Here is a 25851-nt window from a genome sequence, read left to right as displayed (position 1 = left end):
AGTTTTATACTTTGGGTTATTATCCGATACTACTTTATTTTGTTGCTCAAATTTTTCCAGCTTTAGTCATTAGAAGCTCTTTTATTTGGCCTCTGTGTGCCTTTGACATTCCCCTATTATTGTGAATTTTTTTAAAGCACTTTCTTACTTTGTGGAACTACAAGATATTCCAGACTCATGTATTTCCTGTCCCAGTCCTAGAATTAGCAATTTCTCTGAGGAGCCCTGGTTCCTTTTATTAAAAAACGGTATTAGACACCAGTATCTGAGTGCTAGGTGTGCTTGTTGCTACTGGGGTGTCACTGCTTCCGTATCTTTAGCTGACAGTGCAAGGAGATACAGGTTGTATATATAACTTGTGTGTATACCTATATCTATAAATATTTCTATATGTAACTGTTTGTATCTATATTAAGCTGAACATGAGTTCATTCTGATGCCTTCAGCTCTCATTTGTTACCACGTGGATCCTTCTAACCTTACTCCTGCTTGTCTATTACCTCCCACTCCAACAGTGACTAACCTGGCTCTCACCATCCGCCACCCACTAACCATTTACTTAATCGTTCAGTTCCAGTACACATTTTTAGTGGTTTAGCATTGCTAACTTGCACCCCATGGAAAACAACTTTATTAGCTAGAGTCCAGTTCTTTTGCCTTTAATCTTATAGATGCAGCTCATTTCCAGAGTTACTTAGCCCTGCACCTTCTTCATGTTCTTCTTATCCATCTTCTTCATTTTCAAAATATTCTTGAACGTGTATTCTTTTCATATGAAAAGTAGAAAAACGTAGTCAACTTCCAAAAGAATTCCTGCTGTGAATTTGCTCAGAATTGTATTAAATCTTGATTTGAGGGAAGAATTATCATTAAAAAAAATTCCATTGTTTCCATCTAGGAGACCTCTTCCTCTTTTTTATTTATTTATTTATTTATTATTCTTTTGGGGGTACACCAAGTTCAATCATCTGTTTTTATACACATATCCCCGTATTCCCTCCCTTCCTTAGACCTCTTCCTCTTTTTACATATTTATTTCCTCTTGTAAAAAACTTATAGGCTTTTTTTTTCCTAATAGATTTCACCCATTTCTTTTTAAGATTGTTTCTAAATATTTTGGGTTTTGTATGACTATTTTGACCAGGAATTTTTTTTCATTACATTTTTTGCAAATGAGTATTGCTAGTGTGTTGGAAAGCAATTTATTTTCATGTATTTATTTTGTTTCCAACTTTCTTACTGAAGACTTTGTAAAAAAAAAAAAAGACTAGTTCTAATTTTTTGAGGGGTGATGTCTTGAGTTTTCTAGGTTGACAATCACAGCCTGTCCAAATTATAATATTGTCTCCTCTTTTCCAATCAAAATTTCCCCTTGTTTGGAATGTTTTGTGGTATTTAGCACAGTGTTAAGTAATGGTTGTGGCTGAAGTCGGTCTTGTCTTGCTTCTGCTTGTATATCACTGTATGGTGTTGGTTCTTGGTTTGAGGTTTTCTTCTTCAGGTGAAGGAAGATACTTTCATTCTTAATTTTCTTTTAATTAATTAATTGGCTGTGTTGGGTTTTTGTTGCTGTGCTCAGGCTTTCTCTAATTGCGGTGAGCGGGGGCTACTCTTCGTTGTGGTGTGTGGGCTTCTCATTGCAGAGCATGGATGGTGTGTGGGCTTCTCATTGGCTTCTCTTGTTGCGGAGCATGGGCTCTAGACACGTGGGCTTCAGTAGTTGTGGCACATGGGCTCAATAGTTGTGGCAGACAGGCTCAGTAGTTGTGGCGCATGGGCTTAGTTGCTCTGCGGCACGTGGGATCTTCCTGGACCAGGGCTCGAACTTGTGTCCCCTGCATTGGCAGGTGGATTCTTAACCCCTGTGCCACCTTGGAAGCCCCACGTTCTTAATTTTTTTAAGGGTAGAAAAAAACACCCCCCAAACAAAAATCCCAAGTGGGGATGGTGCTGAATTTTAGCCAGTGACTTTCTGGCTTTGTTGAGATATTTGTAAGATCTTTCTCCTGTTGATCTCTGGATGTGATTCCTTCATTTTTAACCATTTGCACATTCTTTGCATAAGCCGTGCTCGGTCATAGTGAATTATTCTTCAATACACAGCTGGATTCTGTTTGCCAGGGTCTTGTTTAGGAGTTTTCCTTTCATTTAAATAGGTATGATCAGTAAGTGATAGTCTTTCTTTGTGTTTTTTGTCTAATTTTGGCATGAGGGCTTAGCTCTTTCAGTGAATAACTGAAATTATTGTTTCCTCAAAAAATTACAAAACACATGCTTGTTAAATGTTCTAATAGCAAGACTCTCAAAAGATACAAACACTTTTAATAATTTTGTGTGTTTCCAGACCGTGTGTATGTTATTCACTTGTATACATGTGTACTCTTAGTTCTTTATTATAGAAAAATGGGATTTTACTATGCATACTGCTTTGCAACTTGCTTTTTCTCCCCCACATGATATATCACGGATATCTTTTCATGTTAGGAAATGTAGACCCACCCCATGGTTTTAGTGACTACAGAAGGTGTTACAGGAGGGATCTCAGCTTATCTTATCTTGATTTATCCAGCCATTCCCACATTATGGAAAATAGGTTGCTTTCAGTTTCCTTACGCTGTGCACACACATTTGCAAAAACATCTATAGGAACAGGACTTCCCTGGTGGCCCAGTGGGTAAGACTCCACACTCCCAATGCAGGGGGCGCGGGTTCCAACCCTGGTTGGGGGACTAGATCCCACATGCATGCCCCGACTAAGAAGTCTGCATTCCATAACTAAGAGTTCGCATGCCACGACTAAGAGTTCGCATGCCATAACTAAGAGTCTGCATGCTGCAACTAAGAGTTCCCATGCCACGACTAAGAGTTTGCATGCCGCAGCTGGGTTCACATGCCACAACTAAGACCCAGCGCAGCCAAAATAGATAAATAAATATTTTTAAAAACACAGCGTATCTATTGGATACATTCCCAGAACTGCAATTGTGTTTTTAAAGCATATGAACGTTATTTTAATAGATATCAGCAAACTGTCCTCCAAAAATGCTGTACCATCTTGCCCTCCTACTATGGAGAGAGCGTGAGACTGCTTTTTTCCCAAACCCTTGCCGGCATCTGGGGACATCACTCTTCCCTTTCTTGCTAATCTGATAGGTGAGAAATGGTGATCTGTCTTAATTTGCACGTGTCTAATTGAGGGTGAGTTTGAGCATCTTCTTGGGGTTGCCGGGTGTACCGTCAGCGTTCCCCAGGGAAGAGGTGGTTTTAGTTGGTCACCGGCCAGGATGCAGGCAGGCTGAGTGAACGTGTTCAGTTCACAGAATTGCCTGTGAGGTGGGGCAGCTGGGACTCTGCCTGTCCGCTTTAATGCGTGTGTGTGTGTTCATGTGTGTGTGTGCGTGTATGTGCATGTGTGTGTGTGTGTACTGTCATCCTGGAGTGACATTTCTGTTAACAAGTCTCTCATCATGAAATAGATACAGTCAGTCTTTGCTCTGAGATGAAATTCCAGCCCCTTGGCTCAGCCCTGGTGCCTGTCTCCTTGGAGGCCTGTGAGCTGTGAACTGGGTTGGGCCTGTCCCTGTCACTGATGGCACCTTATCAAAGGGCAGTGCTCCTGCCTGGGCTTTCCAGGGGTGTCTGTGCCGGGCAGGGGTGTGAGGAGAGAGACAGGCTGGGGATGCCCCCGAGAGGAGAAGCCGCAGGGCGAGCACGTGTTGAGTCTGAGGGTGAAAGGCCGTCTGCAGGGGCTGGGCTGGGCTTGTGGGTTCAACCTGGTCCCCAGGGATCCCTGAAAGACCCATGTTCACTGGGTGGATATGTGATTCCCAGGGGATTGCCATGTTCCAGGCAGGGTGCCAGCTTGCTGTGGCACTTTCAGTCCATCTGGCCAGGCCCACAGTGAAGGGCCAAGTTCCTTAACCACGGTGTGGTTCCTGTAACAGAGAGGCCCAGACTGCCCTGAGAGGTGGGGAGACAGGAGTGACCTTTGAGTTGAGATGGACAAGGGCTGGGGGAGAGGGGAAGGGTCCATAGAGGACGGGGAGGAGCACAGCAGGCAGAGGGAACAGCAGAAACAGTGGCTCTGAGGCTGGCAGGCATATGCATCCAAACATCTCCCTGAAGATGGGGGGATTGGCTGATGCGGACACTCAGGGCAGAGCTGAATCCATTGGGTGTTCAGGGCAAAAGGGGCTCCTCAGGAGGCCCTCAGGAGACTCAGAGTCTGGACTCCTGGACTCCAAGGAGGAAGCAGAGGCAGGTTCTGAGGTTCTGGGGCCATTTTGTTTCTTTGGACTGAGCCGCCTGCCCAGGTCTTTTCTGCCCCGCCATCGTATCTGTCCTTCAGCAGTGTCTTCAACGGAATCCATTCAGCCAGCCCTGGGTTCAGGAACTGTTGTAATCCTAGCAAGCTGGACTTCATTTTCTCTAGCCCCTGCCTTTTAGAAATGGGAGAACTGGAACTTCCCTGGCAGTTCAGTAGTTTAGACTTTACCTTCCAATGCATGGAGTGTGAGTTCGATCCCTGGTCAGGGAGCTAAGATCCCACATGCCTCGTGGCCAAATAACCAAAACATGAAACAGAAGCAATATTGTAACAAATTCAATTAAAGACTTTAAAAATGGTCCACATCCAAAAAATAAAATAAAATAAAATAAAATAAAAAAGAAGAAGGAAAGAAATGGGAGTACTGAGTCCCAGAGAGGGGACATAATTTGCCCATAATGGTGGCAGATGGCGGCCCCCTGCCCGGGGTCCCTGCAGCTGGAGGTGGGGGTATGTGCACACCCAGAGTCGCCCCAGGATTCAAGCCCTGCTTTCGAGAAGGAGGTGGGAAAGGCAGGCTCGGGAAGAGTCTTGGACTTGAGGTATTTCTGAGACTGGACCTCTAGTGTCTGGCGGTGGCCTTGACCACTGGGACACACAGACTAGGCAAGGGACTGGAGCATCACTCGTGTGAAGAGCTGGGTGGTTCTTCTTGTGCGTGATCCTCACATGTCCTAGAGGCTCCACACCCTCCTCTTGTCCAGTGGAAAAAATTTCCCTTTGGAGAGATGGTTCTGGGCCAGGCTTCTGGGGCTCATATTCCCGAGGGTAGCACAAGCGGAGCCAAGGTCACGTGTTTAATCTTCCCTGTGACCAGCGAGCCCTGCTCAGAGGGGCCGCACTCCACTTCTGCCCAGCTGTTTGGGAAGCGTCCACACTCAGTCATGAATCTCCCTCCTCCTCCAGGAACAGGAATGAGGGGCTGGGGAACAAGTGCCAAGTGTCTGCAGCTTCACGCATGGTTGAGAGCTTGGATCTGGGGTCAGACGGACCCAGGTTTGAATCCCATCTCTGCCGCTTCCTTGTCATAAGGCCTTGAGCAGTTTGCTTTATCTCCCTAGCCCTCAAATTCTCATCTAGAAAATGGAGATAATAAAAAGGAGACTATACGTTGCTATAAGGTTTTTCTAAGTGAATGTATGTCAAGTGCCTAGAACAGAATCTGGTGCTTAATGAATATTAAAACAATAGCACAGGGAGATAACTTGAGGCTTGGTGATGACCTAGAGGGGCGGGATGGGGAGAATGGGAGGGAGGCTCAAGAGGAAGGAGATACTGGGATATATAGATAAATACAGCTGATTCACTTTGTTGTACAGTGGAAACTGGCACAACATTGTAAAGCAATTATACTCCAATAAAGATCTGAAGGAAAAAAATAAAACAACCCCCCCCCCCCCATAAAACAGCAACGAAAACAAAAACAATGGTAGCTGTCATCACCATGATCACCACCCTTATTTTTGAAGGCAGTATAGCCAGTGGCAAAGAGAACAGGTTTTGGAGCCAAATATGTGGATTTGGACATTATTCTAGATTGAACAGTATCCTCACAGAATTCCCGTTCTTCCTAGGACCTCAGAATGTGACCTTTTTTGGAAATAGGATAATTGAAAATGTAATTAGTTAAGATGAAGTCATACTGAAGTAGACTGAGCCCTTAATCCAATGCGACTGGTATCCTTATAAGGAGAGAAGAGACACAGGGAGGAGGACTGGAGTGATGGTGTGTCTACAAGTGAAGGAATACTGATGATTGCTGATATCACGAGAAGCGAAGAGGAAGAAGGCATGGAGCAGATTCTCCCCAGGAGCCTTCGGAAAAAGCATAGTATGCCGACACCTTGATTTTGGCCTTCTGGCCTCCAGGACTGTGAGAGAATATATTTCTGTTGTTTAAAGCCACCAGGTTTGTGATGTTTTATTAGAGTGACCCCAGGAAACTAGTACAGATATTGACTACCGCTTGCTACTTGTATATGACCTCCAGCAAAGTCTTGGCATCCTCAGTTCTAACAGGGAGCTGTTAATAGGACTGAGCTAAACTCTGTGAAATAATAAGTGCTCGATGCGTTGAAGCTGCTGTTAGCATCATCACCCACTTATACCTGCACCACCATCACCACCACCACCACCGTCAGCATCAACATCAACATCCTCCTCAGCAGAAGCAGCAGCAGCAGCATCTCCATCAACAGCAGCAGCATCTCCATCATCACCATCCTCAACATCATGCTAGGAAGGGTTTTTTATCCAGAGCCAGCCCTACCCGGACCAGGTGAAAGAGGCAGATGGAGAGGGGCTTAAGCAACCCCTCTCAGTGGGCAAACTCACATGGGGACACACTAGGTGTTCTTCTTTGTCCCGGTACCTTATTCTGTCCTGCCGGAAGACAGGTCTTGAAATGGTTACCTGTCCTGGGGAGCTTCGGGATGGTGAGTGACGATGGTGCAGGAGGTGCCAGGAATGACAAATGAAGCTGTGGACCAGCATTAATTAACGACAAGAAGGCATCTATCTCTGTCTCACTGCCTGGAGCTGTAGATGGATGGGTGGGCGGGTGGACAGTCGGGCAGCAAGGAGGACAGGTGGAGATGACCTCCATTCCCCCAGCCCTGTCTGGACATCTTGAAAGCTGGTCCAGCCCTGGAATGATGGGGCTGGTCAGTAGCAGCCAGTGCACAGAGCTCGTTTGGGGATTATCCGTTCAGTAAAAGGAAGAAATCAGACTAGTTTCTGTGCATCAGTGTGTCTGTGTATGCATTCCCCTGAGAGCCTTCTTTGTTCAGAACTTGGGGCAGAGCTTGTAAAAAGCCCCACCGTCTATCTCAGGAGGAATCACAGACACTTTTGTCCATCTGGCCAGCTCTCCCTTAATACGGCCAATCCCTCTGCATGCCCCCAAATAACCACATTTGGTTTCCTGCCTGGTTTTGATCTGCTTCTCTGAGTGATGGGTAGAAGCGTGCTGTGGGGGGAGGGCCTGGGGATCAGGCAGGTTTGGCATTCAGAAATATTTCCTGGATGTTGATTGTATGCCTGGCTTTGTGCTGGGCACAGGGTGTAAAGATAAAGGAAACTTGGGTCCTGACTTGGAGATGCTCAAACAGTATCCTCAAACAGTATTTATTATGAGTAAATAAGTGTTATTCATTTACTCATTTGAGTAAATGAACAGCATTTATTAAGCACTTACCGTGTGCCAGGCATGAGGCTGGTATGAGGTCTATGATGATGAACAAGTGAAGGGGTCACTGTTGATGTGATGTAGCCAATCAACGCTAGTGCCAGATCTTCCCACCTGACCTTGAAGGACTCTCTTCCCCTCTCTGGCCTCAGTTTCCCCATCTTTTTAAAGATGGGGGTCTTGAATCTCTTCATCCTCAACCTTGTTACATTTGGCACATAGGTTTGTAGTCAAATCATTTTTTCCCAAGCCCATCCCTTTAAAAAAAACTTTTTATTTTATATTAGAGTACAGTTGATTAACAATGTTGTGTTAGTTTTAGATATACAACAAAATGATTCCGTTATACATATACATGTATCTATTCTTTTTCAAATTCTTTTCCCAATTAGGTTGCTACACAATATTGAGCAGAGTTCCCTGTGCTACACAGTGGATCCTTGTTGGTTATTCATTTTAAATATAACGGTGTGTACATGTCAGTCCCAAACTCCCTAACTATCCCTCCCCCCACCCTTCCCCTCTGGCAGCCGTTAGTTCCTTCGTTCCTTCTCTAAGTCTGTGAGTCTGTTTCTGTTTTGTAAATAAGTTCATTTGTATCATTTTTTTTTAGATTCCATATATAAACGATGTCATACGATATTTCTCTTTCTCTGACTTACTTCACTCAGTATGACAATCTCTAGGTCCATCATGGTCAATTAATCTACAGCCAAGGAGGCAAGACTATACAATGGGGGACAGACAGTCTCTTCAGTAAATTGTGCTGGGAAAACTGGACAGCTACATGCAAAGAAATGAAATTAGAACATTCTTTAACACCATACACAAAAATAAACTCAAAATGAATTAAAGACATAAGTGTGAGACCGGACACTATGAAACTCTTAGAGGAAAACATAGGCAGAACACTCTCTGATATAATAGATCGCAGCAATATCTTTTTCCATCCGTCTCCCAGAGTAATGGAAATAAAAACAAAAATAAACAAATGGGACCTAGTTAAATGCAAAAGCTTTTGCACAGCAAACTAAACCATAAACAAAATGAAAAGACAACGCACAGAATGGGAGAAAATGTTTACAAATGATGTGACTGACAAGAGATTAGTCTCCAGAATTTACAAGCCGCTCATGCGGCTTAATATCATCAAAACAAACACCCCAATCAAAAAATGGGCAGAAGACCTAAATAGTCATTTCTCCAAAGAAGACATACAGATGGCCAAGAGGCACATGAAAAGATGCCCGTTCCTTTTTTAAAAATGTATTTTATTGAAGTATGGTTGATCTATGATGTTGTGTTAATTTCTGTGGTACAGCAAAGTGATGCGTGTGTGTGTAGGGCCTTGTTGTTTATCCATTCTGTATACAGTGGTTTGCATCTGCTAATCCCAAACTCCCAATCCTTCTCTCTCCCATCCTGCACACACCCCCCACCCCCACCCTGCCCAGCAACTACAAGTCTGATCTCTATATCGGTGAGTCTGTTTCTGTTTCATAGATATGTTCATTTGTGTCGTATTTTAGATTCCACAGATAAGTGGTATCATATGCTGTTTGTCTTTCTCTTTCTGACTCACTTCACTTAGTATGATCATCTCTAGGTCCATCTGTGCTGCTGCAAGTGGCATTATTTCATTCTTTTTTATGGCTGAGTAGTATTCCATTATATATATATATGTACCACATCTTCTTTATCCATTCATCTGTGGATGGACATTTAGGTTGTTTCCATGCCTTGGCTATTGTGAATAGTGCTGCTATGAACATAGGGGTTTAAGCCCATTCTTGAAGGAGACAGGATGATGGAGGCTATGCTAAGAAATGCTCCCCCCCAGCCCCCACAGATGTCCATAGAACCTGTAAATCTAGTACTTGACACAGTGAAAGGGACTTCACAGAAGTGATTAAGTCAGGGATCTTGAGATGAAGAGATGATCCCTGATTGTCTAGTTGGGCCCATTGTAATCACGAGGGTCCTTTTAACAGGGGGATCAGAATCAGAGAAGGGAATGTGATGACAGAAGCAGTGGGAGAGGGAGATATTTAACGATGCTACATTGCTGGCTTTGAGGATGGAGGAAAAGGACCATGATCCAGGAATGCAGGAAGCTTCCAAAAGCCGGAAAAGACAAGAAGATGGATTCTCCCCTAGAGCCTCTGGAAGAAACACAGCCCTACCAGCACCTTGATTTTAGGACTTCTGACCTCCAGAAATGAATATGTGTTGTTTTAAGACACTGAGGTTTTAGTAATTTGTTACAGCAGTAATAGGAAACTAACACAGAGTCCTTAAAGTCCTTTCCAGGGATCTCCAGCCCAGGGGATCCTCCAGGGCTTCTGGAATTTCCTGTGTCCTGAGTTTGCCATACAATCCCTGGTCCTCAGCTTGTGCTGGCTGAATGCTTGGGACACGAGGAGGCTGGATGAGGTGGTTACTGTTGGGGAGCATTGCTGCGGGGTGTGGGAGAGTTGGGATTGGGCAATATCTCCAAAGAATCTTCCTCCCTTGCACAGCATGGAATCTTTCAGGACAGCCTTGGCAATGGAAGGTCAGACCTTAGATACTAGGTCTGGCATCCTCCCCACCTTCCACTACAGGGCTGCCCATTTTGGATTTCTCAACCCAGTAAAGTTGTTTTTTTTAAAGCTCAAAGAAAAGAAAAGTTTGGGAAGGGGAGCCCAGAGGAAGCTGGTGACCAGCATTTTAACTCGCCAAGTAGAACCAGGAAGGGAACCAACTCCCTTTGGCTATTATTGTCCTTCCGTGAAAGATCCTCAGCTCCCCAAGCAGGAAGCAGATGGACCACAGAATAAAGGCGGTCCTTCCAAATGGAGCACATTTTATTTGTAATAACACACTTTACCAACTTAATTTTTCTCATGTTGCTGTGAATGGGAGAGAATGTGGTCTGCCTAGTGCTGGTGCAGACTTGGGAGCCGTCAGGTGGGCTGACATGTCTGATAGATTGTGGTAGGGGAGGGCAGGGCCACCCAGATTCAGAACTGGGCATTGCAGAGGCTTCTCTCGATTTCCAGGTAAGGAGCCGTTGCTGTCGATTCTTGAGCAGGGGTGATGTGAGCAAAACTGGCTGTGAGGGAGGCTCCTTTGGCACTGACAGGTAGACGGATCAGAGGCAGGAATGTCTGGGGATGAGGACAGTTATGAGGTTACTGAATTTGCATCCAAAGTCTTTGCAAATGCCCTTGCCTTTGGCTGAGCAATTCTGCTTATGGGAGTGTATCCCAAGGAAATGATGGAACTAGTGCTTAAATGTACTGGATATAAAGTTGTTCTTAATAACATTGTTCATTTTAAAAACTGGAAACAAAACAATATGGGCAAGTCCATCATTGGACATTTATACGAAGGAAATACTTTGTAGCCATTAGGAATGATTTTGAACTGAGTATTTGAGCTGCTGGAAAGATACTTACAATAGGTTGTTCAGTGAAAAGAGTCAAGTTAAAAATAGTTGTTATTTATACGTAAATAGAAATTCTGCTTCAAGTAGTATGCATTTATATAAGATTTAAAACATGCGTGAAAGTTTTGAAGGTTATGTATAAAAATAAGAGCAACTATCTCTGGTTGGTAGAGTTCCCTTCTTTTTCTGCGTGTCAGGAATTGTCATGTACAGTTCACAGGGAGCAGTTGTCAAGAGCTCAGATTCTGGAGTTGCACAGACCTAAGCTAATATTCCAGCTCTGCTGCTTACCAGCTGTGTGTCTTTGGGCAACTTATTTAGCCTCTCTGGGCTTTCATTTCTCCTCTGTAATTTGTGGGTAAGAGTTGGACTTACCAGGTGTGAGGGAGGATTCAGTGAGCTATTACACAGGAAGCATCTCAGCACATAGGCTGGTACATAGTAAGTGCTTAGGAAATGTCAGTATCATTAATGTTGTGTATTTTTTGATGAATGTATATTATTATGTAATAAAGAAATAACCAATGTTGAGTAAAATTGTCACTCTTCTCAGTCAAACTAGAATTTGAGGACCTCATTGGAGCAAGACTGCCTTTGCCTGTTGGCCTCATGTGAAATTGCCCAGCAATTGTGTGTTCAGCTGGTCAGAATGGCCGTCATTAAATGGTCTACAAATAACAGATGCTGGAGGGGGTGTGGAGAAAAGGGAACCCTCCTACACTGTTGGTGGGAATGTAAATTGGCGCAGCCGCTATGGAAAACGGTATGGAGTTTCCCCAAAAAACTAAAAATAGAGTTGCCATATGATCTAGCAATCCCACTCCTGGGCATATATCCAGGCATAATTATAATTTGAAAAGATACATGCACCCATATGTTCATAGAAGCACTATTCACAATAGCCAAGATATGGAAACAACCTAAATGTCCATTAACAGATGCGTGGATAAAGAAGATGTGATACATATATACAAGGGAATACTAGTCAGCCATAAAAAAGAAGGAAATAATACCATTTGCAGCAACACGGATGGACCTAGAGATGATCATACTAAGTGAAGTGAGTCAGAAAGAGAAAGACAAACAGCATATGATATCAGGTATCTGTGGAATCTAAAATACGACACAAATGAACATATCTATGAAAAAGAAACAGACTCACCGATATAGAGACCAGACTTGTAGTTGCCAAGGAGCGGGGGTGGGGGGGGCAGGCGTGGGAATGGGAGAGGGACGGATTGGGAATTTGGGATTAGCAGATGCAAACTAGTATATATAGGATAGAGAAACAGCAAGGTCCTGCTGTATAGCCCAGGGAACCATATTCAATATCCTGTACTAAGCCATAATGGAAAAGAATATGAAAAAGAATGTACATATATAAGTATAACTGAATCACTTTGCTGTACAGCAGAAATTAACACAACATTGTTAATCAACTAGACTTCAATAAAATTTAAAAAAAGAAAAGAAAAGAAAGCATTGCGTATTCAGACCAGTAGGGCCAGCTCCTGTTTGCTGTAAGCCTTTGCTCTGACCCAAGCGAGGTGAAATCACTGGATTCTCACAATGATGGTTCCCAGCTGGGAGAGAGGCCTCATTTTACAGATGGGGAAACTGAGGCTTGGGATGGTGAAGTAAGCTCTGAGAGGCTTCATGGCTGGTGAAGGGTGGAGCCAGGATTCCCATCACCTCTGTCTGAGGTCAGAGGTGAGGGTTTGGCTGAATTAGTCGCTGCAGAGTTCAGAAGGAGGGAGACGGTGGAGGTGGCTTGGTAAAGACCAGAGTAGGCGCAGAAGGGGACATTGGACATGGTGAATAAGTACAGAGCAGAGAGGCAGGGGCCTCCAGGGGTGATTCTTAAAGTATACAGCAGAAAAGCTGGTGTGCAGACCCTTCCTTGATAATTGTGGAGGAATGCAAGATAATTCCACATGCCTCCTTTTTGAAGAAGGACTGAGGTCTGTGGTTGAGTTGCCAAGTATGGGAATTTTTTGTGTGTGACCAGAATTTAGAATTCTTGAACTGAAAACAGCCCATCACTGGAGTTCACCAAGGACTCAAGATGAAATATTTCCTGAAGAAATCTGATGTCCACATCACCATGCAAAAGCCCCACTATGCACATGTGCACGTAGTGAGTTGGAATTCTGGCCCTGTTCTCAGTGTGCTGGTTGCCTTGTTATGTTAGCTGTCACTTTCAGCTACTGCTCTTTAATAAAAAACTTTTTATTAGGGAAAATTTCAAGTATGTACAAAGGAAGCAGAGTAGTATCAACATAATGAATCCCTGTATCCCCAGCATCCAGCATCACCAAATATCCAAAAAACAATCTGCCATTCTTGTTTCATCTATACCTCCTCCCACCCTCCACTCCCCCACTCAACAATGATCATTTTTTTACGGTTCTTTTTAATGAGGTAAAATTTACATACGTTGCAATGCTCAGACCTTTGCTTAACACTTTCGACAAACGATACACCCCTGGAACCCACATTCCCATCACAATATAGGGCGTTTCTGCCTTCCCAGACACTTCCTTTGATCTCCCTATCCCCCAGACAGCCTCTGTTCTGATTTTTTTCACCTTTGATTAATTCTGCCAGTTCCAGAGCTTTCTATAAACGGAACCATATAGTAGGCCCTCTTCTGTGTCTGGCTTTTGTGCAGGGTGACGTCTGCGACATTCATCCATCTGGTTGCCTGTATTGGTAGCTTGTTCCGTTTTCTGGCTGAGTGGTATTTGATGTGAATGTACCGCAGTTTGTTCATTCATTCACCAATTTACAGACATCTGGCTTGTTTCCAGTTCTGGGCTATTGTGAACACAGCTGCCATGAACATTTTTTTAAAAATAAATTTATTTATTTATTGGCTGTGTTGGGTCTTCATTGCTGCGTGACCGATTTTGCTAGTTGTGGCGAGCAGGGGCTGGTCTTCATTGCGGTGCGCGGGCTTCTCATTGCAGTGGCCTCTCTTGTTGTGGAGCACGGACTCTAGGTGTGTGGGCTTTAGTAGTTACGGCACTTGGGCTCAGTAGTTGTGGCTTGAAGGCTCTAGAGCGTAGGTTCAGTAGTTGTGGCACATGGGCTTAATTGCTCTGCGGCATGTGGGATCTTCCCAGACCGGGGCTCGAACCTGTGTTCTCTGCATTGGCAGGCAGATTCTTAACCACTGCGCCACCAGGGAAGTCCCTGCTATGAATGTTTGAGTACAAGTCTTTGTGTGGATGTATGGTTTTCATTCCTCTTGGGTAAATACCTAGGAGTGGAAAGACTGGATTCTATGGTTGGTGCGTGTTTAACTTTTTTAGAAACTTCCATTTGTTTTCCAAAGTGATTGAACCATTTTCGCATTCCCACTGGCAGTGGATGGCAGTTCCAGTCACTCCATATCCTTGCTGACATTTGGTGGAGTCAAACTTTGTCATTTATTTCTGCTCTTTTCAAGTGAGCTAATCTATGGATGGAGTTTCTGGAAGATTTTATGTGTGTTGGTCAGTTTGGCCAGTTGCTGTGTGGTCCAAAACTCTATTTACTCGATTCTCTGTTTCTTTGTCTTCCCGGGATTCCCTTCCCACCGATGCTGGGGTGGGTGGGCTGGTAGAGGGGAGATTCCTAGGGGAGTCACAGTCACAAAAGATCGGGGACTGTGGTTCTGGGGGAGGAACTGGGGGTTTGCCCTCCTGCTCCATCTCTGGGCTCCCCTGGAGCTCTGGGTCCAGTTTGGAGCAGGAAGGGGGCCAAGTGGCCTGAACTCCCTTCCAGATCTGACTCTGGCAGCCCTGGAAGCTGCTCCCCCACCCCTTCCCCTCTGGTGATAGCACATCAGGCCGTTGCTGCCCCCCTGCCCCCATGGGGGCTGTGCATCTGGGAGTCCAAGCCCCGCTGGTACTCTCTCTCTTCCCTACAGATATTGGCCCGGTGACCCTCACGGCGGACCCAGCAGTGTTTCAGAGAGAGCTGAGAGACCTCTACGTGCAGGTGGGCTGTGCTGCCCCTGGCTGTGGGTCCTCTGTGCCCTTCTGCCCAGTGCATGCCACGGCCAAGGTTTTTGCCCCACCCAGAGGCCAAGATGGCACTTCCTGCAACCACCATAACCTGCCTCCCAGCTCTGCCTGGGGCTTCCCCAGCGTAGGGGCCCTGCAGATTCTGTACTTCTTGGGGTTTCTTCCTTTATCCAGTGAACCAAGTACCTACAAGAGTCCCTTCGCCCAGCACGTAGTAGGTAGTTATTATTTACTGCATGGATGCAGGGTTGGGAGGAGGAGGTATGTGGTAGCTAAGGGAGGAAGGGGTCAGTTCAGATCCCCAAAACCTGGCCCAAGACTGGGTCAGACGTCCCATGGCCTCCTGGGCTTTTTGGCCACACTGAACACCCTGGTTCAGCATCTGTCTCCTAACTGCCAGCTTCCTGAAGACAGGGACCCCATGGATCGGTCTAGCTCACTGCCAAGTCCCCTAGGGCCCAGAGCAGGGCCCGCCACACAGAGTGAATGAGTGCGCTGAGGAGAGAAGCGTTTATTGAAGTTACCATGTACACATCCTGCTTCCGTCGCTGGGTGTGCGAACCTGGGGTGGGGGGCAGAGAGCTCCCAGCTGGTGGGCGGGGAGGGGAGGGCTTCCAGGGCGGGTTACAGAGAGGGTCTGGGGAGGCGGCTTTGAATGTTTTCCTCTGCCCACCCTTCAGCTCTCCTTTTCCTGGCAACCTCTCTACCCCTCTATCCCCCAAGCCTTGGCCAACACGTGCCTTCTTTGGCGTATCTGGTAGATGTCCCCGTGGCTCCTTCCCATCCTCCTCTCCCACATGTAGCACTCATCACAGTGGTAATTAAATACTCATGCTGTGCTGATTAATGTAAAGTCTGCCTCCCATCCAGACTCCGTGGGTGGGACCTTGTAGCTTGGGCACGGATGAGTGAAGGCGTGAACGAGTGAGGGAAGGAATGAATGAAGGAAGGAAGGAAGGAAGAAATGAATGAGTGAGTGAAGGAATGACAGAAGAAGCAGATTGGATGCTACACTGTGTCTCAGGGAAGGGAATGGCTGGGGCCCTGGACTGGTGGGACGGAGGCCATTGGAGGGGACCCCCCACCTCCCTGGGTGGGCCCCATGGGAGGAGGTGGGTAGCAGCCGTTGACCCGCCCTGTCCTGCAGGGAGGCGGAGACTGCCCAGAGATGAGTGTGGGGGCCATCAAGGCTGCCGTGGAGGTTGCCAACCCCGGCTCCTTCATCTACGTCTTCTCGGACGCCCGCGCCAAGGACTACCACAAGAAGGACGAGGTGCTGCGGCTCCTGCAGCTTAAACAGTCGCAGGTGAGCCACCACGAGGGGGTCGTGGGGAGGCTGGGGTCTCCAAGGGCAGCCGCGAGCCCCCGCCTGGAGAGCGGAGCTGGTGCTTCTCTTGCACAGCCTGAGTCCATCCTCCGGCAGCCGCGCCGGCCAGCCCACTGACCTAGCTAGGCTGTGAAGTCCAAGTGTGTTCTCATGCTCCGGACCCCCCCGCCAGGCCTCACGCCTCCCTGGCGAGGCCCATTTTTGATAAAGAGCACACCACCCTCTTCTTTCACACCCCGTCAGAGTCCGGGAAATCCATCTTCCTCCTGGCGTCGCCTCTGCTCCCCGTCATCCTTCTTCCATTGTGTAAGGGCCTGGAAGATGCGCTAGGGCTTTTGCTTCTTGCTTTCACAGCACGGAGTAGGGAAGGGGATGTGTGCAGGGAAGGGAGGAGGGAATCCTTGGGGAAGACCTCAAGGGCTGGGACGCCTCTCTGCTCTCCCATCTGGAACAAACTCGGGTTCTCCAAGGTTCTTCTAGCTCTGCGACCTCCAGGGGCCACTTGGAGCAGAGTCGATTTCCATTCCCTTCCTTGTAGATTTAATAACGGCTCCTATTTATTGAGCACTTACTGTATTCCTGGCCCTGTGATGAACACGTGACCTGTGTCAGTCCTGACTCCCATGGGGTGGGAACTCTTGTCATTCCCATTTTACAGATGCATCATCTGAGCCCAGAGAGAGGAAGGGGCATTTTCCAGGTCACTCCTCCCTGGTTCTGGCCCTGCTACTCATACCTGTAGAAGGTGATGGGGGACCCATGAGCCAGGCTGCCTGTCTCTCTTCTAGGTGGTCTTCGTGCTGACGGGGGACTGTGGTGACCGCACTCATCCTGGCTACCTGGCCTATGAGGAGATCGCTGCCACCAGTTCTGGGCAGGTGTTCCACCTGGACAAGCAGCAGGTGACCGAGGTGAGCCTGTCCTGACAAACTGCGTCTTTGGGCGGCTCCGCCCGTGGATTGGTTGCCATCACAGATGAGCAGTGCTGAACACTTGCCCCGTGGCAGGAAGCACAGGAAGCCCAGCGCTCAGGGCTTTTTGGCATCATCTAGCCAAACCCTCTCACTCACCCAGAAAGCAGGTGTTACGGGTTTCTCAGTTTAGACGGTAAAAAGACTGGAGCTTGGAGTACACTGGGTTTTAGCCCGGGTCCGCCAGCAGGTCCACGCTGGTAGGATGGATCTAACAAAGTTTGGCAGAGCGGATGTGTAGGAGGAGCTTCTCCCCAGAGTCGAGGAGCCCGGGGGTGGGGGTGGGGGTGGGGAGGTGGAGAAGCATGGGGGGGTGGGTATCAGATTCAGGCTGTGTGGCTGGGGCAGGAAGTTGTGCTTGGGGACTTGGCTCGGAGGGGCTTGCTTGGCCCTGAAGGCTGATGTGCCGGGCTGATGATGGCCTGGAGCTGTCCTCATCTCTGTCTTGGACCAGGTGTCTGCCCTTCCTCCCCTCCAGCTTCCATCAGTTGCTCAGGTCTCTCCCCACTTTCCCTCTGCCCAGCATGTCCATTCCTCCCCAGGAGCCAGAGGGATCCTTCCAGTGGGGTATTGGGAAATGTTTCACAACCATGTCTCTCTGGAAGGAACAAGAATGCCCATTTCCATGGTGTAAATACTCCTACTTTGGCTGGTTTTAAGCTGCTGTCATGAAGTCATAGAGTGTGGGGAGTGATACTCACAATCGACTTTCTTGAGCCTGGGTGAGTCAGTGCCTGCATCCCACTGGATCCTTTAAAACAGCTCTGACCAACAGGTCCCTCCCCATTGTCCCCTGGAGCAGGTCCAGACCGTTATCTGAGCTCTGCCTCTCTGAGCCATTGCCTGTGTTCTCCCCCTTGGCCGCTGCTACCGCCCTACTGGCCTCTCTGCTCTTTCTTCAACGCCCCACGTCTTTCCTACCCCAGGGCCTTTGCTCCTGTGGCTTGTTTTCCCAGCTCTTCCTCCCCCGGCTCCTCATCTTCCCAATCTTAGCCAAAATGCACCTTCCTCGATTTCCTCTCAAGATTTGAGTTTTTTTTCATACCCTCTCCCAGCTCTCCGTACTGCTTTATATAATTGTAATTCTGCAACTGTGCGATTATTTAATGCCATTACGCTGTGAGCTCCCTGAGAGCAGGGCCCTTAAGGTCCTGTTTGCTACTGTAACCCAGCACCTGGCACAGCCACCAGTGTGGAGCAGGTGCTTGGTAAGCAGCTGGTGAATGAATGACGTGGGATCCCTTGTGCTGGAGAAAGAGGAAGATGAGAGGAACAGCATCTCTGAGGCCACCACGGCCTCGAGCCAGCGCTGCTGTTGCCTCCGGGAGAGGGTTCGTGTGTTGTATATATTTATGGTCTCCAGGGCTGTGTTTAGGTTAGCGCCTTCGCTCCCTGTTGACAGATGGCGTTTATGGTCCTCTGCAACACATAAGGATTTATTTTTCTTGGCATGTCAGCTTGCTCTGGCACCAGGCCGCCCAAGCGAGGGTGGGAGGCATTTAAGAGTGGAGTGATGACTTGGTCCTTGTTTTGGGGGTGTCCTATCTGGGCAGTTGCTCGGGAACTGGGTTCCTGCCAGGGGCAAGTCAGACGTCAGGCAGCTGGCTGGGTCGGTGGAGGACTGCTTGCTCAGGTGTGGGGCTGGACTCTCCTAGCCTCTCCCTTGAGGCATGGAACCTGGGGGGAGCCCCTGGCTCCTGGCCATGGTGCCAGCCTTCTGCCGTGGGAGCCTGGCCGGGCAGCACACGTCTGACATGGTGGGACCTCCGATGGCCGGGATTGACTGCCCCTGGGTAGGGCCTGGACCCCTGTCCTCTCTGGACAGAGCTGTGTGGTTTGTTAGCTTCATGCCTTGGACCCGGCCTCTTCCAGGTGCTCCCAGACATTTGGCAAAGCCTAGGAAAGTGGCCAGGGCAGCCAGGGCTGTGGTCATCACCCCAGGAGAGGGAAAGGTGCCTTTGCCTGAGCAAAGGGCTCTCTGGCTAGAAGTTGCAGAAGTCCCCCAAACCCTGCTTGTGTAGTTAGTTCACTGACCTTTGCAAAGTATGTCCAGTATGGCAGGAGCGACGCATTTTGCGTTCTCTCTTCCCTTCGTTTATGGAGCACCTACGGTGCACTGATGCAGCTTTAGGTGCTGGGCACTGAGAGATAACCTTATCACCAGTCTTAGGTCTCAGTGCTTTCGGGCATTTAGCTTTTTCCACCTTTGAGATTCCAGAGTAACTAAAGGAAGGCGAAGATCCTCTCCCCTGGGAGGGGTAACCTGGAGCTTTTGCCTTCTTTCACGAACAGGGGAGCAGACAGTGTGACCCCTTGGGCCTTCCAGAGGGGTGCTTTCTTTTTGGCCATGCTGCGCAGCATGTAGGACCTTAGTTCCCCAACCAGGAATCAAACCCGTGCCCCCTGCATTGGAAGCACAGAGTCTTAACCACAGGACCACCAGGGAAGTCCTCAGAGGTGTGAATTTGTAATTAAGCCTTAACTAGGTCCAAGAAACCCCTTGCCCCAGCACATCTGTGCCACAGGCTTCCCCCCCAGCTCAGACCCAGCTCAATGTCCTATCACCAGCTCCAACAGAACTGTCAGAATTGCTGGGAAAACCCATCATCCTGCAGGTCTCTTGGGTCCTGGGAAGTCCCATTCTGGGGACTTAGACCCTTTCCCTGTCCAGGAGCAGCAGTGACACATGTGACAAATTGCTCAGAATCTGGGCATTAACCAGGGGAAAGGTGAACTGCCTTCTAAGTCAGTAAGGGGGACGGGAAGGGGTCAGATTAACAGATCAGGAGACACAGGCCCTGGAGATGACCTCATCCTGGACCCTTCCCAGAGGAGGCAGGGTGGTGCGGGGTTAAGGTCACGTGCTGACTTCAGACCCCAGTTCTGCCATCTGTCTGCTGTGTGACCTTGAGCTCAGCACTTAACCTCTCTGGGCCTCCATTTCCTCACGTGCACAGTTGGGTTATGAGGGCCCCTGCCTGGAGAGATGGTGGCAAGGGTAAGAGGAAGACCTCTGCATGAGGCCAGGCACCAGGGAGCCCTGACTGAGGGTTAATGGTGGCCGTACCTCCAGCCCCTGTGCTTCGGAGTGGAGTGCAGAATACACACATCCCAGCTCTGGTGAAGCCCCCTGAAGAGTAAGAGCTCTCTCTGGAAAAGGTTCTCAGGAAAGTAGAGCCTGGGCCCAGTGCCCCATGGTGCCCAGTTGGCAGAGGCCCTCAGTTTTCTGATCTGTGGCTCTTGAGACCCATTCAGCGCTACCCTCGACCCCAGCTTCCTCACCCTGACTGTCCGATGTTTTGGGAGGAGCCTCGGGGGATGATTTATCTGCCATGAACGGCTGAGCGGCCACCATCTGGCCTGGGTAGCAGCGCCAGATTCTCTCATTCCTTCCCCATCAGCGACACAGAAATGAGCCCCAGCGCACTGCTGGCTCCCAGGCCCCCCGGTCCTGCTAACATCTGGAAGCCATTACCTTTGCAAATAAACATTAAGCTTGCTTGATGAAGGCTCTCTGCTCAGAAGTCTCCCTAGATTCCTCTCTGAGCCAGGGACCATCGCCAGGTCCAGAAGGCCTTGCCCCCAGGCCTGGGCCTGCCGGAGTCTGGCCTTGCTGTTGGCAAGAGGGCCAGCACCCTTAGCTCCCAAGTGGGGATGTGCTTACAGGGTAGCCCTCATGGGCGGGCTGCCTCCCGATGGGGTCGCTGGCCTTCCGTCCCATCTCAGCCTTCTCCGTGGTTCAGTAGCCTGACGTCTTGGGCATCTTCTCTCCATCAAAACATCCTCAAAAGAGCTTGTAATGACAGTTGCAACACAGTAGCGGGTGTCACCCGTCTGGGTAATTGTCAACTGGTGCTGCCACCACCTCCTGGCAGCTTGCTCTGTTCTGATTTCCTCCTGACCCCTGACAAGGCCTGGCCCCGGGGGGAAGAGGACAGTGGTCACAGAGCTGTTGCTTTGCTGTCGGGGGAGCTGCCTCACTTGCGTGGCCAGCTTCTGTCCGCCTTCCTAGCTGGGAGCCTTGGCCGCCCCTTCCAGTCCACCCCCGCATGGTCAAAGAGCCTTGTCGTCATGTCTTAACCAAAACAGGTGGGATCTTTTCAAGAGAAACATTACTTAGAAAGTTAGGCAAAAACAGAAGAATGAAGTAGCTCCAAATATAAAAGCAGAGGAGTTTTCAGAACACAGAATTCTTGTCCTGTGGTAACTGAAATCTTGCTGTAAAATCTAGGCACATATGTTCCAGCTCAGTCTGACCAAAATGTATTTATTTTCCGAATCTCGAGCAATTCTTCCAATTCCCTTCTGTTCCCTTTCCCTTCCATGGAAGATCACGTGGTAGGCAGAGCTGGAGGACTGTGATTTAGAGCAAGGATGGCCAATATGTAGCATGCCAGACACCACTTTCTATTTCCGTATCCGTGGCAGACATTGCTAATCAATCACAGACCTTTTTCTAATTGAGGCTGAATGTGGCTTCACATTTCTCCAAACAGTATTCCAGGAAGTCACTTCCAGTTGATTAGAATTGGCAGGCGATAGGATACCCCCGTGGTTGCTCAGGTATATTTTAAAGTCATACTTGTTCCTTTTAAATGATTTTTAATTAAAACTTTTCTATGAGAAGTGTCAAAGATGTAGAGAAGTAGAAACAAAATGTACCAACTAGATTCAGCAATTCACAGTTTTGCTCCCCCGCTACACCTCTCTCTTTCTGTACTTTGTGTTGAACCATGACACCTTATCCGTAAATAATTCAGTATGGATTAAAAAAAAAAGATAGATGACTCCAACATAACCCACAGTATCACCAAATAAAATGAATAATACTTTGCTAGTGTCATCTGATGCCAAGTCCATATTCATATTTCCCTATTTGTCCTCAAAATGTCTGATCAGGATTTAATCAAGGGCTGTGCATTTCACTGTGTTATGTCTGTTCAGTTCCTTAAATCTGGAGTAGTCCACCCTTTTTTCTTGCCCCTGACTCGTTGGAGAGGCTTTGATTATACAATGTCCTGTGTTCTGGATTCATCTGATTATTTCCATAGGGTGTCGTTAAGTTGTTCCTTTACCCTCTGCTTGCTCCTTCACGCCCTCTAAGCTGGAAGGTAGGTCTAATTGACTGCTCAGATGGAGGCTGACATTTTTGGCAGGAGTATCTTGTCATTGATGCTGTGTGTATTTTCTATTGCGTCGCACCAGGAGGAAAATGATGTCTGATTGTTCCCCTATTACTGATGACAAGTTTGATTGGTTGAAGTGGTGACAGCCAGCTCTCTGCATTGGAAGCCACTGCTTTTCCCTTTCTGACTCAAGTGGTTTGTAGGGTAACTCTGGGGCTCCGTGTGGACTTCTAGTTCCCCAGAAACCTTTCATCTCATGGTTTTAGCATCCACTGAGGATGCTTGCCTGAAACAATTATTTTATTAGGGGGTTGCAAAATGGTGATTTCCTAATTGCATCATTCCTTCCACATTTATTCATGGGCATTCTTCCACGACAAAGAGCTTTTGCTTATCCAAAGGGATGATTTGGTTTCTCTGAAGCACAATTCCTATTGAAAAAGTGGGGACCACACTTCTTTCTCTTTAATTAAGAAGTTGCCTTCATGGGTGGCAAATGAGGTTTTATTGTTTTGAATTTTGCTTTTCTTTTTTCAGTATTATTGTGGGCGCATAGATTACATAATTCAGTGTGTTTCGATTAAGTATAGTCATTGTTTTGGAGGCTCAGGGTGTCCCAAATTTAGCCAATAGGAGCTCCTTTAAGCTGGCTCCTGTGTCCTTTTGATATGTCCCCATTTGTCTTTTTTTTTTTTTTTTCTGCACTGCGAAGCTTGTGGGATCTTAGTTCCCTGACCAGGGATTGAACCCCATGCCTTCGGCAGTGAAAGCTCGGAGTCCTAACCACTGGACCGCCAGGGAAGTCCCTGTCCCCATTAATCTTTGAGACCTTCCTTGCTTTATGGAATTACCAGTCGTCCAGGCTTACCTTATAAATTGCCTGCCCCAGACCTGGAATCAGCCATTTTTTCAAGGAACCCTCATGGGAAATGATATTTAGAAACCACTGGAGTGTAAATTCACTTGAAGTAAATTTATGTATAAATAAAACCTTTGCAGGTCTCTCTTACACTTGGCTGTAAGAGAAAATCTTGGTTGGAAAACATTAGCATATTTATTTCCTTGCTTTATCCTACAAAAGACATAAAACAGTTTCACGATCACAATACGGCTAGTTCTGCCAACTGTCAACTACTAAATAAAGATTTCTTTGCACTTTTTTTTGTCCTCAGGGCACTCCCCGCTGAGAAAGTACAGTGGAACCCCTAGGTTCCCGATTCACTTGGAGTTTAATCCTGTCTCTCAAATTGGTGGTTATGGTATCAATTTGTTGTACAGTCAGTTTGTGTTTCATTTTTTTTTTTCGTGGTTCATTTTGATTCCGTTTTAAGGTTTGCACAGGAAGCGTCTCGAAGTAACTTGGCCTAGAAAGAAGCAGCTCAGGCTGGAGGGATCCCCTCCTCTCCCTCTTTCCTGGTTTTCGTACTGGAACCTGGGTGGCTCGGCTGCTGTAAAAGAGGAAGTGTAAACTGGGTAGGGGATGGGTGGAATTGAATGAGGTCGGCATCTGTGAGGTGAGCCTGAGGGCCGTGTTCAGGAGCTGTGTGCCCTGCCGTGTCACGTACAGTGAACACGTGTCCTGAACGCCCACCCTGCACCAGCCGCCGAGCTTAGAGCACAGCAGAGGGTCTCTGGCCTCATGCAGCTCCCAGGCCAAGAGGGGAGACAGCATGAATCTAACCAGGAGTTGATTGATGAGGAGGGGACAGGGCATTTCTGCAAAGAGAACAGCATGTGTGTGGGGGCTGCCTCGGGTGGCATGAGGGGTCCAGCCCAGCAAGCATGGGGGAAGCCAGGAGCACAGTGACCTGGGGTCAGGTTGGATGGGTGAACCACAGAATGTAGAGTCTTGAAGACCGTGGTAAGGCTTGGAGAAACAAAGTTAATTTAGTACTCAGTAGATATCATCTTAGACTGGATCCAGGGGTGTTACCATGGGGCCCGTGCCCTCATGGGGATGGTCTTTGAGGGAGTTTGAGAACCCCCTAAAATCATACTCTAAATGTGTACCTAAGTGGTATGGTATTCTAGAGAGAGAGTTACCTGTCACCTGATTTTCAATGGGAACTGTCCGAAAGAGTAAGATTTTAGAACGAATAAGCAATTGTTGAAACCCAAGGATATAAGGTTTCTCAGTGTTGTGACAAGGATCAGGAGGAGACTGTCTTTGCAGTCTGCTTAGAGACACGGTCCTGCTTAGAGAGCCGGGCCCCCGGGTCGGGGTATGGTCTGAGGCCCCTTGGGTGGGGGATGGTGAACCACCTTGCTCTGGGGTTGATTCCGGATCTCCAGGGTTCATAGGTGTGTAGGAGGCATCAGGAGGGCTTCCTGGAGGAAGTGATGGGTGTCATAGAAGTTGGCCATGTGAACAAGGAGGGAAGTCTTCCCAGCAGAGGGGCACCCTTGGCTTCTTCCGTCTGAGCTGAGTCCTCTGGATGCCTCCATATTCAGGTGTCACAGCTCCAAGCCCACAGGCCAAGAGGGTAGTGACGTGTGAATCAGGCCTAGTGTAGGGCAGTGGGGAGGGGGATGGCCTCAGGTGACCTGGAAAGCGTGTGTACTGTCTAAAACCCACCGGGGGACTGGATTCTGCACACAGCTGGCAGCCTGTTAGGGACCTGCCTCCTGTGGGCCAGACACAAGTAAGACATCAAGGGTACCTGCTGATGTCAACTTCTCACGCCTGCCTCCAGGTGCTAAAGTGGGTGGAGTCAGCTATCCAGACCTCCAAGGTGCACTTGCTGTCCACGGACCATGAGGAGGGCGGCGAGCACACATGGAAGATCCCCTTTGACCCCAGCCTGCAGGAGGTCACCATCTCCCTGAGTGGCCCGGGGCCCAAAATCGAAGTCCGAGACCCGCTGGGTATGTGCGTCCCAGGGGTGGCCTCCTCCTTGGCCCCGAGCCCGACCAGGGAGTCCAGGATGGGACAAAGAGAGAGGCCCTGGGGTGGTGGGGGGTTTGGACATAGGAGTCCAGGAGCCAAGAGGGTAGGGGGGATGCTGACCAGAGGGCAGAGAGGGTGCTTATGGTGGGTGGGGAAGCAGGAAGGCCATTAGCAGCCCAGCGAAGGGAACTAAAATGATGACAGTCCCTGGGCTTCAAGGTTCATGTGGCATCTTCCCTGTGTTCTCTAAGTGGAACCCTACAGTGGCCTGGAGAGTCGGTGGGGGCAAGAATTAGTGGCACACCGTAGAGATGGGAAGCTGGGGCTCTGGGAGGTGGAGTGACTTTTTAGGGTCACCCAGGGTCAGTGTGATTTGGACCCGGCCTCCTGGCCCCACAGTGTTCCAAGGATGTCCTGTGTATTCAGGTCCAGAGGCCAGGGGCACAGCCGCCACCTGGGGAGGGATGAGGATGGAGAGCAGGATGAGGTAGTGGCCTGGGTACCACCAAAGGTCTCTTGTCAGTTCTTGTAGGAAGCCCGGGGCAAGTGTTTGGAGGGTTGTGGGTTCCTGGGGACAGGGTGGGGC

At 48.2% G+C, this 25851-nt stretch overlaps 1 protein-coding gene across 1 annotated transcript in view; it reads left to right on the top strand.

The window, feature by feature from the left end:
- Positions 1-25851, top strand: part of HMCN2 (hemicentin 2) — a 158361-nt gene that overhangs the window by 5575 nt on the left and 126935 nt on the right. Inside the window, exons 2-5 of the mRNA XM_057724808.1 lie at positions 14858-14928; positions 16102-16260; positions 17070-17192; positions 25072-25243. Of these exons, the coding sequence (XP_057580791.1) occupies positions 14858-14928; positions 16102-16260; positions 17070-17192; positions 25072-25243 (525 nt within the window). The remainder of the gene's footprint in view (positions 1-14857; positions 14929-16101; positions 16261-17069; positions 17193-25071; positions 25244-25851) is intronic.

The sequence above is a fragment of the Hippopotamus amphibius genome, chromosome 2 (assembly GCF_030028045.1).
Source record: "Hippopotamus amphibius kiboko isolate mHipAmp2 chromosome 2, mHipAmp2.hap2, whole genome shotgun sequence".
NCBI lineage: Eukaryota > Metazoa > Chordata > Mammalia > Artiodactyla > Hippopotamidae > Hippopotamus > Hippopotamus amphibius.
This window is presented reverse-complemented; position numbering and strand designations above follow the sequence as displayed.